Source organism: Colius striatus, chromosome 1 (assembly GCF_028858725.1).
Source record: "Colius striatus isolate bColStr4 chromosome 1, bColStr4.1.hap1, whole genome shotgun sequence".
Taxonomy (NCBI): Eukaryota; Metazoa; Chordata; class Aves; order Coliiformes; family Coliidae; genus Colius; species Colius striatus.
The window spans coordinates 89,958,792-89,976,791 of record NC_084759.1 but is presented as its reverse complement, the minus strand read 5'-3'; the positions used below and the strand labels follow the sequence as shown (position 1 = coordinate 89,976,791).

Below are 18,000 nucleotides of genomic sequence, written 5' to 3'. Positions count from 1 at the left end.
GAACGGGTGGATTCAGACCAGTAAGTAGCAACACACATTCAGGGCTTTCCATCAGTGGTTTACCAGCCATGCCGCAATGAAAGTCCGTGAAAGTGAGTCCGTTTCTTAGACTTTCCCACAAAGCTTCATCAAGTGGTGCTTTCCTGTGCATGTGTTTATGTGGTAGTTCATGTGACCTGCTGTCTTTAACAAAGAGAAACAGGGATAGTGGTGATGAAGTGCAACAAGTGCTGACCTAGGACAGTGCAACAAGCTGGTTTTTGTTCTGGAAGCAGGAGGATGTGTTGTACCTTTGCTCTGCCAGGGGCTAAATTTGGTGAGAAAAGGGTGTATCACCCTAGGCTTAATGCTGCCTTCAGGCTACAGCATGACTTTCCTTGAGTTTGGTTAGGGTATTTTGTTGTTGGAACCAAAACACAGCAACACTGTCAAGACTGTGTTGTGTCATCGCCCATCATTTGAGGGCTGTGGAAAGGAGTGGTCATACGCCCTGAGGGATGTGGCTGAAAGTAGAACTGCCACTTTGTTTGGACAAAGTGACTTGTCTTTAAGTGCTGATAGATTTTTTTCTTTTTTTTTTTTTTTTTGGTCAAACAACCAGAAGAATTAACGGATTTTATTTAACATATAAGCATGGTATGTGATGACAAAAGCTCTGTTACTACAACATTTCCAAGTCTTTTGAATGGTAAAACCCAAACTGTCATCTAGGATTTACTTGCCTCTAAAAATAGCTGGAAACCTAAACCAGTTGAAACTATGGATTTTGCAAGGGCAGGCTGTTGCATTTATATGTATTTCACTATGTACTGTGAAGTGGCCCAGAAGTAAGAAAATCCAAGCAGTCTGAATTAGCTTAACATATTGTGAAGTGACTGCTAGGTTACCTGTTACATCTCTAAACTCTTACAACTTCTTGCAGTTGCAGGATACAAAAGTGGAAAACTGTTGTTAGAAAAGGCTTCTGTCAGTTACAGCAGTGCCAAAGAGGCTGTGCCAAATAACTTCAGCTGATAAATAGTGAGGAAACATCTGCAGGACTTCTTACTGAACCACTAGGAAATGGTTACCCTTCACATCTGCACAGATGTTGTTCACATTTTTAAGGTGTCTGCAAGCTTGCATGCTTTCTTCAGGCAAATTCCATTTAGGGTTCACTGAAGGCTAGATCTAGACTCAAAAAAAAAACCATCTAGATTAATGGGCACGAGAGAAGACAAGAAAAAGCTGACGTTTAAAGTCACTTACGGCACCTGAATAATCTTATCTGACAAATGCTGTGAGCTAAATGGTCTACCTGATAGACTTGTGGAGTGGAGGGCAAAAGATGACAAAATTAAAATTAATAAATAAACCAGAGTATTTTTCACAGATTTTTTAAGATTAGCAAATATTCAATATACTACTTTTGACATGAATAGATAAAATGTCTTTAAAACCATAACTGTACGTAGTTACTTACAATCTAAACAGACAACAGACAATTATTTAGTTGCAACCTGCCTAAAAAAATTTTTTTTTTTTACCCAGTTTCCCCATCCTGTTCAAACTGCTGAGTAAGTCTAGATTGCATCAAGTGAGAGCTAAACTGTCCTTCTCTTCAGCACCATGGAGGCTGAGCCTATGCAGCTCTCCCACAGCATGCTGGCACAGTGGTGTTACCCAGCTCGGAGCCTTCTTGGAAGTACTGCTTCAGCAAAAACTAGTAACAGGACAAGGGGTAATGAGGTGAAGCTGGAACGCAAAAAGTTCCACTTAAACATAAGAAAAAACTATTTCACTATGAGGGTGATGGAGCCCTGGCACAGGCTGCCCAGATGGGTTGTGGAGTCTCCTTCCTTGGAGGTCTTCGAGACGCACCTGGATGCATTCCTGTGGACCTGCTTCTGTAGGGGAATTGGACCAAATGATCTCTAAAGGTCCCTTCCAACCCCTACCATTCTATGATTCTATGACTGTGCTACTGCCAAAGGATTCTGAATTCCATGTGATGAGGAACAGAACAACAAAACTTATTTTTACTTGGCTGGGATGTGAAAGTTCAAATTGATATGAAAAATCCATGTCGTATCTCATTTTTGACACTGGAGTGCCTTCCCAACCCAGGATAAACAAGGCTGTAAGTTATTCAGGCAAATAGTATAATTTTAGTCTAGCAATTCATGTAGGAGAAGCCAAGTGCTTCCAGGGCTTAGTTTAAAATAATTTCCACCTTGCCAAGACTAGATGGGGAAGCTGCCCCACCTGGGCAAGAGAGCTAGTATAGATTCTTCCTACTTTGAACCCTCATACCATCAGCAAAATGTACTGCTTTCCTAATTTCAACCAGTTTATCTTGTTTGACTTGAGGCTGAAACGGTGACGTGTGTGTACTGACACAGGGAAACTGCAGTTCTTGGCTTTCTGGAGACTCATGGATCACAGAGTGATACAGCTTGCAGTCTGTCCTCTTTTTTTTTTATCCTTTTCTTTTTAATTTGAGGGAGGAATGGGATATTAGGAAAGGTGAAGTTTAAAAATTTCAGTTTAAAATCCTCTCTGGAAGCCACAGTGGAGTGCTTAAAGCTGAATCAAGCAGAGCTGGACCACAGTTTTTGTTCCATCCTGAAAACGGTAAGTCCAGGTAAACCAGCAGAGAGCATTGGTTTTAGTTTGTCAGATTTCCACAGCCTGCTCTTTCACATAGTATGCATCGGCTCCTGTAAAAGTGAAGTTCCCTTTTTGGTCAAATTTTCTGTAAAACGCAAAACGTTGATATCAAGAAGTGCATTTAAAGAGTGCACATCCCCTTATGTTAACACATTCAGCTAGCACATTCAGAGAGCAACTCCCATTTATGAAAGACTGGGTCAAGGTGTTCTACATAGTTCTGTACAGAAAAACATTCAGCTGGTGAAACCAGACAATGAAGGGATGTACTGTAGAGAGAGAAAAGTGGAAAAGGTCTGAAGTCTAACTATGCAGACAGTCCTTCCATGTTCTTTGTATTTTCTTAGCTGCCTTTCTTCACATTCAGTAGTCATTGTCAGGGTAAGGAGAGACAGACAGAGCTTTCCACACTCCTGAAATGCAGTTGCTTCTGCTACAAATTACATCCTCAACGGTGATGATGAGAGATCGAGTTCTCACCAGCTTTCAGTGGTCTGGCACAGAGTAGCCAAGTCTCAGGCTTACTGCCTTCCCCAGTGCAGAAGCTCAAAAGACTGACAGACTAACACAGAGGACCATCCAAAATGGTTAGCTGGTGTGGTGACACAACTGTTGTGTGAACACAGTCAGCGGCTGGAACACAAATGCAGTGGATTTTGCTGTCTCTTGTGTTGGAGGAGATTTTTTTTTTTGCCATCTCTCTTCTCACGCTCTCCAGAACTCTGTCACTTGTGTTACAAGCAATGCTGCCACTTGAGACAGGGAGTGATGCTTCTCTTGACATATCTCCAGCTGCCCAAATTGTTGGCACACTTCCCGTTTAGACAGGTGCTGTGAAAAAAAAAAAAAAATCCACAACTTCTTTTAAGAAAAAAATTCCCCCAGAAATAACCATACCCTAGAATTATGTTCCCTACGTAACCAGTGGAACAAGCTGCAAAGCTATGGAAAAACATGTAATTATGCTAAGAGACAATTGGCTGGGTTGAAGTCCTGTCTATATCTGCATACCCAAGACACTGGGAGCCCTCTGCCCTTGTGCTTCTCTTTATGTAAATAGAAAAAGTGCTCTGCTGCTAAAATCCCTCTTCCTTATGAAGAGATGTCAGCGTCACCTTTGGTTTATTTTAAACTACTTCAGAGAACAAGATGCAAGAAGACTGTCCTTAGTCAATGAGATATCAGTTTCCTGAGGCTCCTCTACAAGCAGTGAAGGGATCCCTCCATCGAGCAACTCAGAATTGCTTCAGCTCTGAATTTTTCCTCCCAGGAACATCCTGTCTCACTGACTTCAATGTGTGTCTGGAGAGACTAACCACCCACCGGGATGAAGTGACTTTTTTGCAAACCAGCCTTCCTCTTGGTTTCCAAAACATTTTTCTCTGTAATCGAAAAGCTAGTCTCAGTAGGCTCTTTTTGCTTTGCAGTACTCAGGATTCCTACCCCCTGTGAAACAATATGACCTTCTTCATTAAAGTGAAAGTACTAGAAGCAGAAAGGTATTTACATTAGTATTGAAAATCAAAATGCCATGACAGAATGTCCCCATGGCTGTGCCTCTGCAGTGCCTTACTCCCCATCTACTATATGCAACTTGCTTGAAAATATCAAATGATGATTGAATTAGGCTGCAGTTTCTCCAAGAGCTCATTTTTTGCCCCAATGGGGGACCTGCTATTTCTAAAACATTTCTAAATCATATCTATCCTGGTTTCCTCTTCTGTTAAGAAAAAATAGTAAAAGCATCAAACCTAAACTGATGGAGACTTGACAGACTGTACAAACTCTCTGCCTCAGTTTTCAACTACCACTACCCTTAGAAAAGCATTTTTTTCTAACATCTAGCTTATATCTTGTTTGTTTAAGCCTGCTGTTCCTTAAGTGCTCTGCGTGCTGGGTTAGGACAAAAAATAACTTGTCCCACCCTCTTTACAGACTCTCTGAAGAGGGTTGTTACTATGTCCTTAATCAGCCTTGTCTTCTGCAGCCTAAACAAATATAACCAATCTCTCATCAGCGATCATGTTTCCTACATCATTCTCATTTCTCTGGTGTTGGTCCAAGTTGCCTTCAAACTGGGATGTCCAAAAGCTAAAGACCTTCTAGGATGTAATGCCTAAAAAGGTAGGGTGCAACCGTTTGATGAAGGGCACTGAGATGCTACGAAGTAGTATATGGTCAGTGCTGTCAAGTCTTGAAAATCCACATTTAAGACAGATTTTTCCAAGTTTGTCTCTGTCTTAATGACAACAGGAGATTCAGCATAGTTGTAGAACTGGGAGGGGAGGGTAGCTCCAGCCTGTAAGCTCTATGTGCACTGTTGTGTTATGTCCTTTGGCCTGAATAGTAGAAGGAACTTCCGGAAACTGAGAGTTTTGAGCTGCCTGTGGCAACACTTAACAGAGCTCAGGGAAAGGGCTGAGAGAAAAAACCAAAAGAGGTCTGCCATTTTATATGCTTGAGTTTGTAAATTCCAGCAAGTCTGCTACACAGGTTTTGCGCTGAACTTGAGTACTGAAGCTATGAAGTCATTCTTGAGACAAATACAGTAATATATTATTAACACTTACAGTTGTTTCCTCCTCTGTCTTCATTTGGTGGGACATCTGTTGAAACAAATGCACTGTTTTAGGCATGTAGGATAAATAACTAGAGTCTCTAGCTAAACAGGATTAATGTTATGCAACATTCACCAAAGCTGAGGGTTCACTGTAATAAATGCTCTTTGGACAGCAAAATGAAGTCCATGTTCTATTCGCTTACAACCTCGGTCACCATTTCAGCAAAGATAGATTTTGGGCTTCAGGCAACAGCCTCGGTCTGTGTTTTGGGACAGAGTCCTGCACCACTTGTGTGTTCTTTTTGAAGGAAGAACATGGCTCCTAGGAGAGCTGCTGCAGACAGTAAAGTGCAAGATCGGTAAAGGAGCTTTCTCTTTCTCTTTTATGAAGCACCTGAGCTTGCTAGCCATGAGGAATGGTGCATGGATTGAGAAGGACTGTTGTCCTTGCCCATGAAAAGTGTGTTTGCCCTATTCTTAGATGTTAGCTCTTGTATACCTGCAAAGTGGCTTACAGTAAGTACTTGAATACATCAGCAGACTCAGTCTGGTTCACAAGATGTCTTTTAGAGCCACCTTTTGTTTCTGTTATGTGGGCAAATGTTCGTTTTGCATGTGGGCAAATAGATATAATGCATACAAGCATATGCATGTATAACAGAGTGACAGGAAGACATGCTTTATTTCTAACTTGTAGAAAGCTGTTTGGTCTCAGTGGCATCTCGAACCCTTAATTGTCCAGCCAGTAACTCTAAAGCTCTCAGGATTTATTTATCCTCTGACTTCTGATTTGGATCATGCTAAGCTGAGAGCGCTACTGATCACAGTCCTATTTCATGCAGAAGTATCCCCTTTATCGGCCCAGAAACAACCTGCAGGGATTGCAGCTAAGAAACTATGTGGCCTGTACATGCATGAAGTCTGAGTTATTCTCACATCCATCAGTTAACTTCTGTGAGGCTCAGGCACATTAGCATAAAGCTATAAAGAACAACATGTCCTGGGACACTGTGTCCTCCCTGGGACACTCCAGGTGTGTGTATAGGCAGCTTACTTGTACCTTCTGGCAATGTGCTTGATGACATTAAATATCTTGGCAAATGAAAAAGAATCCTTCAGATCTGGTTATGGAAATTAAAAGCCTCCTTACCTGTGTAGGATCTAAGTTTAGAGGATCTCTGTCTCCACAGCCAGCAGCTTAAAACAGCTATAATACCCATCAGAATGACAATGGAAATGATGCCAGCTGCTTGAGCACCTCGTCTATTCTTTTCCAGGTTTTTGTGACTTTCTATACTAGAACCGTTGTTTTGTTTCTGCTCTGTGTCTAGAAAAAAATGGGAAAAGGATGTGATAAGGTGTAAATTTTCACAGTTCATACCAGGCAAATATCCAGACAAATACCCAAAAAAATTATGAAGGACTAAATATTTGTGCTATTGATAACACTGTGATTCTGCTGATATTTCTTCTGAGTGAGCCTCTCCTGTAGCTTATGCTGTTTAATAATATGTCAGTTTATTACTCTGTCATTATACTGCATGCATCCTTCTTTCCTGTCAGCCCTGGGAGAATATTTGAGCTTGTATCTAGATTCAGCTGAAAATAAATCTGTACAGAATCTCTAATGTAACTGTGATGGCATTCAGAAAAGCGGGTGAAAACCCGTTTCAAGCTAGTGATGGATTTCCACTAATTGCTACAAACAGAAGGTTTCAAATTGTATCTCTTACTATTTCAAGTGTGGTAGTGCTTCTAGAAACCAACAAAAAATAGTAAGATGAAGGTCTTTTCCCCCAGAATACAATATGACAGAATGCTATTAGGAAACTTGAGATAAGGTTACTTAGTTTTCCTTTAATTGGGGATGGCAGAAAGGGTATGCTATCATATAAACTAACTTTTGCTCATGCACCCATTTTTTGTTTCTGAAAAGCTTATGTCCTTTGGCTATGTTTGTGGGATCAGCGTTGTTAAGTCCAGAGTGCATGATTCCTTGGTGTGTTCCTATAAACTAACTGCAGAAATCCAGCTACAGTTATGCAATCAAATCTCCTTGCACCATGGTGCAGAAACCTGTCAGAGAAAAGTGGTGGGAGGCAGGACCAGGAACAGCAATGAGACTGAACAGCCAACCCCAGAGAAGTTCTCCCACTCTAGATAGCTTCTTTACACAGCTGCCTGGAAATCATGAAATCCACTACTGTTACTGTAGCTATAACTTATTAATAGCTTTGTTTTAAAAGTAGCTTTATGTTTTTTTGTGAAGAGTTGAGTGGCTAAATACTTGTTTTTACTATTCACCACTCATATCAGCAATAAATTAAACTTGTGCTGTAAGGTGTATTGCTCTATTGGCCCAATATTACCTGTTTGCTACAGGTCTACTTTAAATGGTGCACTGTGTCAAATTGAGTTTTGGAGAGTGAACATAGAACTCCAAAACTAGGCAGAGTAAAAAGCAAATGTGAGTGCTGCAAAGCTGTTGGGTAGGGTTTTAAGAATCATGGATCTGCTGTATGGTGTCCCCTGAAAAATAACCTGGCTTCACAAGTTGTTATATTCCTGAGGAACCAAAGGGTAAAGCCACTGCCTCAGATGCAAGAGCTTCTCAGTGCTGTTGTCTTAATATGCTTGATGAGGTGCTCAATGTGGAAGAAGTCAGAAGTAAACAGTAAGTCCACGGCTAAGCATGACTAGCTTGAAACAAAACTTGAGCTCTCCTTGGCACTTTTGGGGAACTACTGAATTAATGTGTACCTCTCATTAGAGTGTATCTGCAGACAGAACCACGTTTATCTGTTAGCTAAAAAACAAAGTATCATGAGGGGACTTACAGTTGGCTGACAGATTTTCCCTCAGTATTTTATTTTCTATGGAGCACTCTATTTCCATGTTAGAAGTAGCTTTAACCTTCAAGGTACTAAAAATGCTGTAAGTGCCATCGGTGTGGGGGGTGATCTTTAGCTCTGATGGATGCAGGTGGCTGTTGTCTGTTTTATTTATCCAATAAACATTGGGCTTTGGGTATCCGTTGCCAGACTTGCAGCTGAAAGTCACCTCTTCTCCAGTGCTGTCACTGTTTCTTATTGGTCCACTGAGTATTGGTTGACTATAACTAGCTGGAGAGCAAGAGGAAAAGAGGAGTCACGTGTTGAAACGTATTGAAAATTTTGACTTGGGTTCTAAAGCAGAAGTTCTGGATTTGGCACGACCCTTGTGACTTAAAAGAGAAACACCTGCAAGTTTGGTATGTAAGCCAGAGAGCTGAGAGAATTACTAGAAGGGCAGAAAGCTGAGGCCAAACCCAAAGAAAGCAGCTTAAGAAGCTGTATCACCTAGTCACGTGCAAGAGCTCTTATATTAATGAAAACCATGTTGCAAAAAAATCCCACATCAGATAAACAACTGTTATGGGTATTCTCCCACAGTTTTAGATTCCTTAACTGTAACATTTAAATTAAGCAGACTTTACATCAGCAAAGAGCTGAACTATTTTTTCAAAGTTAAGTGTATGCTTATATGGAGTACTGAAATGGTAAAGATTTGAAAAAGCTGGCATGAGAATTTTGGGCAAATACGTGCAAAAACCCACAAGTTCTTACCTGCTAAGCTGAGAATCACTTCTGCCTGGTAAATCACTCTGGTATATTCAGTTTTCTGCAGTACTACACATTTGTACCTACGTTCATCACTCTGGCTGACATTTAGCAGTAGCAGAGAAAAATCACCATTTCCCAATCTATCCTGGAATAATCGAGTCCTGTTTTTAAAGTGAATACACTGTTCACTTTCATTGTCTTGTCCAGAGATCAATGTATGTACAACTGAACACTCTTCTTGATCATCAACTATTTGCCAGTACACTCGTAGATTTTTTAAGTGCAAATCTCTTTCTTGATAAATGCAACTCAGCGTAGCATTGTCTCCAAGTTTACTGATGATCATCTTCTCCTCCAGTGCAATAACTACAAGATACAAAGAGAGAGGAAAAAAAGGGAGGCTGTATGGGGAAAAACGTCATTCTTTTCAAGTTTATTCTACCAGTTGTGAACTCCAGTTATTAGTATTTGTAACACGAAGATAAGTGCGCACACTTCATAGACGTTCCTACCTCCTGACTTGTTTGCTTGTTCTGTACATTTTCCAAAGGGACCTTTTTACAATGTAATGCTTTCTGCTTATTTTTTTCTTCAAGGACCAACCTGTTTAATTAGTCCCAGCTTCATGGATATTGCATGTTTCACTTTGCTTACTGGCTGGAACTGACTGCATATTCAAGTCTTAATGCTTTAATAATCAGTTTTAAAAGTTAAGGAATAACAACACCAGGTAAAATCACAAGAAGTGGAAACTCTGCTAAGAGAGTGCTACTGCTATTTTGAGACTCAAAAAATTAAAAAAGGAGAGTCAAAACAGTGTTTCTCCAAGTGTATGTGTCACAGCAATCACATTTTATTGCTATCATTGGTGTCACTCTCTCAACAAATATACCTAGCTGGCATGCCCACATACCCACAATGACACACTCATTAGACATTTACAATCTCTCACAGCCACTTGAGTTAGGCCAGCAACAGTATTTGGCTTTCAGAGCCCTTTTTCTGGTCTCCAGCCGTGAGAAAGACAGCCTCTCCTCTTGATGAGTAATGAGGTGTGAGCTGGCTGCCAAGCGCTGCAGAAAGTGTGGGTTAGCAAATCCCAAAGGGCCAGGGCTACTCTGCCCCCAGCCTCCCAGCTGGGAGAGAGGTACCAGCTCTCCTCCACCCCAGCAGCCAAAACCCCTGTGGCACAACTAGTTGCTGAGGCCAAAAGTAGTAAGGGAGGGGATCAAGCGTGGGGCTGGATGGGAGAGATTACAGTTGGGGGAAGGGATTATGTGGGTGGGTAAATTAGGGAAACAAAGTAGACATGAGTGAGGTTTGGAAATAGGGAATCGGAGCACTGTGAGGTGGGAAATGGATGTATTTAGGTAAGGGGGGATGTGTCTTTATCTTGGTGCACTGGACTCAGAAATAGCTCATCTACATGTCTTAGTCTGGAATCCTGGCATAAAAATATCACTGAAGCAAATGCAGCCCTTGCAAGCAGTATATTCTCTGGGCCCTTCTGCTCTGCTGGGTGAGACAAGAAGTAACAGGTTTGAACAGCAACAACGATGCTGCCACTCAGACTTTCACAGAATCTTAAGGGTTGGAAGTGATCTCAAAAGACCATCTAGTCCCAACCCCCCTGCCAGAGCAGGACCACCTAGAGTAGATCACACAGGAACTTGTCCAGGTGGGTTTTGAATGTCTCTAGGGAAGGAGACTGCACAATCCACCTGGGCAGCCTGTTCAGTGCTCCTTCACCCTCACAGTGAAGAAGTTTTTCCTTATGTTTTTTTGGAACCTCTTATGTTCCAGCTTTTACCCATTGCTCCTTGTCCTGTCATTGGACATCACTGAGAACAGCCTGGCTCCATACTCCTGACACTTGCCCTTTACATATTTGTAAACATTAACGAGGTCACCCCTCAGTCTCATCTTCTCCCAGCTGAAGAGCCCCAGCTCCCTCAGCCTTTCATCATAAGGGAGATGGTCCACCATCTTGGTGGCCCTCCACTGAACTCTCTCCAACAGCTCCCTCTCCTTCTTGGACTGAGGAGCCTAGAACTGGACACAATATTCCAGATGTGGTCTCACAAGGGCAGAGGGGGAGGAGAACGTCTCTTGACCTGCTAAGCACAGCCCTTCTAACACACCCCAGGATGCCAATGGCCTTCTTGGTCAGGAGGGCACGTTGCTGGCTCATGGTCACCCTGCTGATTACCAGGACCTTCAGTTCCCTTTCCCCTACACTACTCTCTAAGAGTTCATTCCCCAACTTGTACTGGTACATGGGATTATTCTTTCCCAGATGCAAGACTCTACACTTGCCCTTGTTGAATTTCATTAGATTTCTCTCTGCCCAACCCTCCAGCCTGTCCAGGTCTCGTTGAATGGCAGCACAGCCTTCTGGTGTGTCAGCCACTCCCCCCAGTTCAGTATCATCAGCAAACTTGCTGACAGTGCCCTCTGCTCCCTCATCAAAGTCATTAATGAATATGTTGAACAGTACTGCTCCCAGCACTGACCCCTGAGGGACTCCACTAGATACAGGCTTCCAACTAGACCCTGCCCCATTGATCACAACTCTCTGCCTTCATTGTAGCAGGAAAAGTGATACTCTGGGAAGCATTGCCTGGGAAGACAGGGGCATCCCTGTCTTTAGGAACTGAAATTCTTCAGGAACTAGCCAGCTGGCATCTATTGAGATTGGTACAATTTTTACTGATTTGGGGCCAGGGAGTTTCCTCGATGACTTTATTTAGGTCCTTCTCAGCAACTAAGGAAGAATAGAGGACTAACAGTTCTAAAAACATTTAATCCTTTGTCTTGAAAGGGATTTTTTGAACCATAGTAAAAGACCTACTGATATTGAGTACTTGAATTATATATTACAGTGTCAAGTAATAATGAGTATAAACTTTATCCAGGCATATTTGATCTGCTTGTCAACAGCCTTTATTATCCAACTTGTAAGGTCTTTTGTTGATAGAGATAAATAAGCAGGGATGTCTGTGAAGCATGCAGAGCAATCTGAGCAAGAGAATCCATACGATTCCTTGCTCTTCTCCATACTGAAACTGGGAGAAACTGGTTTTTTTTCTTCTTTCCTTGATGCATGTCAGAATAATTCCTTAATATGAAAAATTCCTAAGTGTCTTGCTGAAAACAAACAGATGCTTATTTTGTCCAAACATAATAAAGGGAGGACAGCTTCATTTTAAACTCAAGTGTTCTCAACTTACCAGCTTTCAGGATATGAAGGAACAGTAACAGAAATCCGTAGCTGAAATAAAAAGCAAACGAGTGTTATATGGTTGATTTGAGCATCTCTGTTGTTTTAAATAAGCAACAAACCCAATATTGATTGTTTTAGTATAGTATCAGAAGTAGGCAAATTAGGTACTGCTACTATGTAATGTCCCATTAAGTATTTGCATTTTTGACAGCTGCAAAACCTCCGTTCAAACGACATAATTCTGTGGGTTGGCAGCCAGTCAAGGCCATGAATAGCAGTCAAATGCACTAATATTGGAATCAGAGCAGAAGGCATGAAGCTGGTGTTGTCTTTCTGGTGAGAAACAAACCATATAGATTTACTTGATAAACAGGCCCTGGAGGCTATCTGGATCACTGGTAAGGAGAATGGCTGCACAGGTGTAAATCTGGGTCAAAGCCCTGCATCTCACTCTTTTGTTGGAACTCAAGGAGTTGTGGTTTTATCTGTTTAAAGGATGACAAGCGGCTGACCATGCCGCTCACCGGTTTGTGCACTCCATAAAAATGTGTAAACAGGAAGCGTGCTGATAGCAGGGAGCTGTGCGAAAGTTTTGCTGGAAATAATTCGGTGTATTTGATTACTTTGGAAGGGCAAATCTATGCAGGAGTTTCCCAAGAGAGTCACACCTGCTGGAGGCTATAGGAAAACCCAGTTTAGCATACCTACAAAGCCCAGGTGATTATACTCTATCCTATAAGGCTTTAAGATAGATAAATGTGCAGCACTTTCCTAAAAGTTACTTTAAAATAGCCTTAGCTATACATTGTGGTCTCCTTCCTCCAGACCACTGTGGGAAGGGAAAGGAAAAGAAAATACTAGAAAGGTTTTGGAATGGGAGCTTTGTGGCTGCAGTTGCTCACCTTGGTATTGCCTCAGGTGCAATAAAATTGCAAAGGTGAGCTGATGGGCAGAGGGACATGAACACTTGTTCATCCTGTTTCCTCAGTCACTTGTGCAAGCAAGCAGGACTGGGAGGCCACGCTACCTGGTTGCATCTGGTTCCCTTTCCTGGTTGTTTTTAATCCTCAGCCAAGTCCAATGCTGAGCCAAAGGCCTTGGGGCAAGGGGAGACCTACCCCCAGCAGTCCATGGCCATTCAAGGGTAAGCTTCAGGGTCTCCCACTCAGACTACTCACTTTTTTCCCTCCAAACTAAACCTGCCCTGCCTGACCCTCCTCCCTCCAAGCTCTAACTTAAGCTCACTCCTCCAGCAGCAGTTCCTCATCTTGCTTCTCACCATCAGCTGTGCTTTATGACAGGCTTCTTACTCTTTCCCCACAGCTTCTCTCCCCTTGTCCGGCTGAGCACTTCCAGGCACAGCATTGCTTCTGCCAAGCTGTACTCCTACCAGCTGCCTTGGGCACAACTTGTGTCTCTTCTGCTGTGGAAGAGAGTCTTTAATTTCCACCTGTCCCCAAGAAAATGATGATCTTCCCAAACATGTTTAGTTTCTCATGGAGAAAGCAGAAGACATTCCTGAGAAAATCTACCTCCACTTGAAGCCTCATCTCCAGATAATGAGATGTGGAATATTTAGAGAAGAGTCTGTCTGAATTTCATACTTTTTTATGAAGAAAATACTTTCTTTTCCATTTCCACATCCTTTGAAATGGTTTTATAGACGAGATATCAAAAGTTAAAGTGGATGCCCTCTGTGGAACATTTCTCCTCTGATACTTATTTTGGTAAATCTGCAAGCAGCCCTAAAGTGAGACTCCCCAGTATGCATACCTAAACACACCAGGGAGGCAGCTCTGCTCTGTTCTGTCCTTGGCAGTGACTTTTGGTGGATTTTGCATGTGGTCTTTTATTTCTGTTATATTTTTATACTGTGCAAGAGCTATTACTTTTGTGGCAGGCTTGTGGGCGTCTGTCTTGATAAGCTCACCTTAATGTAGTTCCTAATCATTTTTAATCCTGTGCTTGTGTTTGCTTTGCTGTTCCCCGCCCAAATTAGAAACTCTGGAAGTAGCATATCATTTGAATTCAATGGAGAAGAACAACGGACTGATCTTTGTGGGGCTATCTAGGGAATTTCCCATGGTAGGCATTCACTCTGACAACACATATTTAGATAGTCAGCCTGAACCGACTCTCTAATGTAAGTACACAAAGCAAATCTTGATTTCTTATTTAATAAACAGTGTCACAGCCAAGGTTGGGCAGATCTAGAGACACTCATTGTCTTACTTAGAAGAGGTTGGAGCTGTGGCAGTGTGGGGGCAGTATCAACCCACCATGTTCCCCGGAATAGCATTAAAGCCAAGCTCTTGCTGGAAAAAGGGAGAAACATTCTTGCCTGCAGAGAAACCCATCTTTTGCCCCACATCTACACTGAAGTCCTCCGTGTGTTGCTGACAGTGAGCTCCATTAGGTGCAGATGTGGGCTACATTAATTTTTCAGATTCTCTTTTTAATTTATTTTTTAAAAATAAGTGTTTAAACTTTCTATTTTTTTTCCCTTCTAATTCCTTCCCACACCTTCTCCTTCTGTAAGGTTTTTTAAACATCATGTGAAACGGGAGAAAGTTGCACTTCCTCTTTCATACACTCTTGTTTGGCGAGATGATTCTTTCTACCAGCATCTCAACTTTTTCATGCACTATTTATTTTAGAGTCATGGGATGTTGCTGTTCTGGCACAACCTAGCCAACAAAAGATGTCCTGATGTAACTTTAGAGTTTTTGCTCCACTGCCAGGGCTTGCATCATTCCCTAACTATGTAGTGACAACGCTCTTGTCCCATCAGTGGATGTCATACATAGATTATCTATGAAGCTTTTCTGTCATCTAATATAAGGCAACACTAATCCAGGCAATTAAGAAAATAATAAAAAAAGAGGTGTGTCTGCTTGCCTTCTCCCATCATTTACACAGAATCATAAAGTGGTTTGGGTTGGAAGGGATCTTAAAGATCAACTTAGTTCTAATTCATGGGCAGGATCACTTTCTACCAAACCCTGCTGTTTAAACCCCATTCAACCCGGTCTTGAACACTTCCAGGAATGGGGCAGCCAGAACCTCTCTGGGCAACGTTCAGCAACAACTCTTCTTAAAATGCTAATCAATCCCTCGTAGCCTTCGATAGCCGAGGACAGGCAGGTGAGAGATCCCTGCATGGTCCGACTCGGTCGCAAAGGGTGCCTCACAAAACCCATCTCCTCCGCTTTCCTACGGGGAAGGAGGGAGAGCTGCCCGCGCCGGGAGGCGGGAGCGGAGCTGGCCGCGCCGCGGCGGCACGCGGATGGGACCTGCCGCGGGGCTTGTTTAACGCCGCAACCCGCGCTCCGTCGGGAGCGGAGCCCGCGCACCGCCTCGCCCCGGCCTCCATTGAGCAGTCCATCCACCATCAGAACTTTTCATACCTGCTAGCATTGCAATGAAACTCGGAATTTTCTAAGGGGGGGCGAGGGAGTGGATATCTCTCTGCCCCCACGCACGCAGCCCGGCAAACATTCCTTCCCTCCCCGCCCAACGCCTCAGCGACACAGCGTGTCCCAGCAGCAGTCCCCCTTTCCCCGGTAGCCCGGGCCGCCACTCACCCTAGCGGCTCCATCGCAAGGAGGTGAATGGTTACCCGAGCTGCGCTGTGCCGCGCCGGGTCGACGGCTACAGGGTTTAGGCCACCCCCCTTTCCCTCCCACGCCTCCTGCCGCCGGGGATTTCCGCCTTCCGCCAGCCCTGCTGTCGGGGCAGCGGGCAAACCGGGGCTCCTTGCGAGCGGCACCCGGCAGAGGCCGCCTCGGGGCGCCGGCTCGTGTCACACTGCAGTCTCACACAGTCCGGCCCCGTCCTGGCGGTGCGGACGGTCTCGGGCACCCGCCCTTCCCCACTGACCCCTTCCCAGAGCCTCGCCGGGACTGGCTGGCAGCGGCTCCGGCGGGGAGGCTGGCTGTGCCTCCTCCGGCGGGGCGGCCCTCACCGCCGTCTCTGTGCGGGAAGGACCTGAGCTGTCAGACTTGGCATACGTTTTTGGGATAGCCTGTAGACAGCAGCATCCTGTTGGCTTTGCGAGGCGGTGAGACCGGTCCCACGGCTCCACTGTGCGTGGGAAGGTCAGAGTGCCGCGGTCCAGCCTGGTAAGATGCCCAGGGCTGTGCAGTTGAGCGGTGGAACGGGCTGCCCAGGGCGGTGATGGAGTCATCGTGTCTGGAGATTGTCAAAGACGTGTAGATGTGGTGCTCAGGTACATGGCTTCATGGTGGATGTGGCACTGCTGGGTTAACAATTGGACTTGATCTGACAGGTCTTTTCCAACCTAAACAATTCCATGTTCTCACAGAACTGTGTTGATGCTTGCTGCTGGAGCAGCAGTCAGCTGTTTGAAAGCTGTGGTGTGTGTTCACCAGCAGTTTGGTTTCGGACTCCACATCAGTGGTTATATTTGTCTTGTTTACTGTCAGGCACCTCAACCCAGCTGGGATTCCCTTGCCAACCTGAACATTTATGACATTCGCCACAAAACTGTCACTGCCACACTGCAAACAAGTGCTGCAGTGAGAGTCATTAAAAAAGATTGCTACATCAATATCTCATTTGGTTTTGGTTCTGAGTCACCCTGAAAATACCAACTAATTTGTCCACAAGGAACAAGAAACTTCAGGGCTGGGCAAGACCTGCAGGTATCAATGCAGTTTTTGCTGACAGCCAGCAGCAAGGAGGGCTCTCAGTTTTGTGTCTTAAAGCCAACATTACTCCAACCTCTCTGTGTATTGCTGAAAAACTGTCAATCAGTGATCAGTTTGGGAGGACAGACATAAACTGACATTAAATTTTAAGGAAGCTGGACACTCCTATGGAATTATGGTTGAATCAGAACATCATGTTTGGTATCAGGAAATATTTCAGTGAGAGACATGATGTTCTGATTCAACCATAATTCCATAGTAGTAGGGAGTTCCCTAGTTTGGGAACTACTCTTGATATTTTAGGTGGTGTTTTAATGACAGGCACTTGTTCAATGGTGATGCACATGGAATCAGTTCTTAATGGCTAAAAGCTTCTGGATTTTAGATACGTGTTGCTTAATGTTACAGGTGAAATTTTAGAGTTCTAGATGTAAATTTGTTCTTTCTAAAACACATACTTTGAATATACTCTTCTGATGTTCTTTGCAATATTTTCTGTTATGATCTTTTCACCATGAAAAGTAAGAACAGCTTGTTACTTAGGTGAGTAAGAACAGCTTGTTACTACACGTGTACCAGTTTTGGTGGAAAGGAATTTTAAAATAAGCAAGAAAGGCAAAAGTATCTCCATAGCACTTTGGGATTTGCAAAGGTCAGGTGCAAATCTCTTCTCTGCCTGCACCAGGCTTTTGAATCTGCATGTCTTGAAATCTCTGATAAGTTTTTAATCTATAAGACAAACTTGTCTTCTATTTCCCTTCCAAATGGTGTTTCAGCATGGCTCTGCCTTAGGCAGGCTCTATGTTGCCCCTACCTGCAAAATTCCCCAGAAGGCTTGAAGTATAAGGATATTCTTCTGCCAGTGACTCCATTCCTATGGCACAGACTGAACAATCCTGTGGTTAACAAAAGCAGGCTCTTGCTGCCAAATCACTGCCATCAGTTATAAAATATTCCTTAGGGAGTGCTCCTCTATTTTTTTTCCACACAACCAAAAAAGCTAGAGCAGTAGCTGCAGGGAGAATCATTGCAGCTGATGTGGTTCCTACTCTTTAGACTGAATAGCAATATATTTTTTGATTTAGATACAGATTTGTTAATATGTTACTTACTAGCAATAATTCAGGGTATTTAGCTTAGGTTCAAAACAGATCTCAGTTACTTGATCTTTCCCCTACAAGTTCATCAAAGATAAGATGAATAGTAAGGGGCAAGGATGTTTGAAAAGCCTACGTGAAAAGTGTTCACTAAAGATGTGGCTCCTTATCCCTACTACCATATGCCTATAGAAAAATT

The 18,000-nt window shown here is 43.3% G+C and overlaps 1 protein-coding gene across 1 annotated transcript; it reads right to left on the bottom strand.

Annotated features, from left to right (window-relative positions):
* ICOSLG (inducible T cell costimulator ligand) lies at positions 1-15,693 on the bottom strand. Its single transcript, XM_062000500.1, has 7 exons — positions 15,619-15,693; positions 12,042-12,082; positions 8,815-9,177; positions 8,047-8,331; positions 6,360-6,536; positions 5,220-5,255; positions 1-3,480 (listed from the first exon to the last, which is right to left on the bottom strand). Exons 1-7 carry the CDS (start codon positions 15,630-15,632, stop codon positions 3,470-3,472), a joined length of 927 nt encoding a protein of 308 aa, XP_061856484.1. The 5' UTR covers positions 15,633-15,693; the 3' UTR covers positions 1-3,469.
* Positions 15,694-18,000: the final 2,307 nt, after the last annotated feature.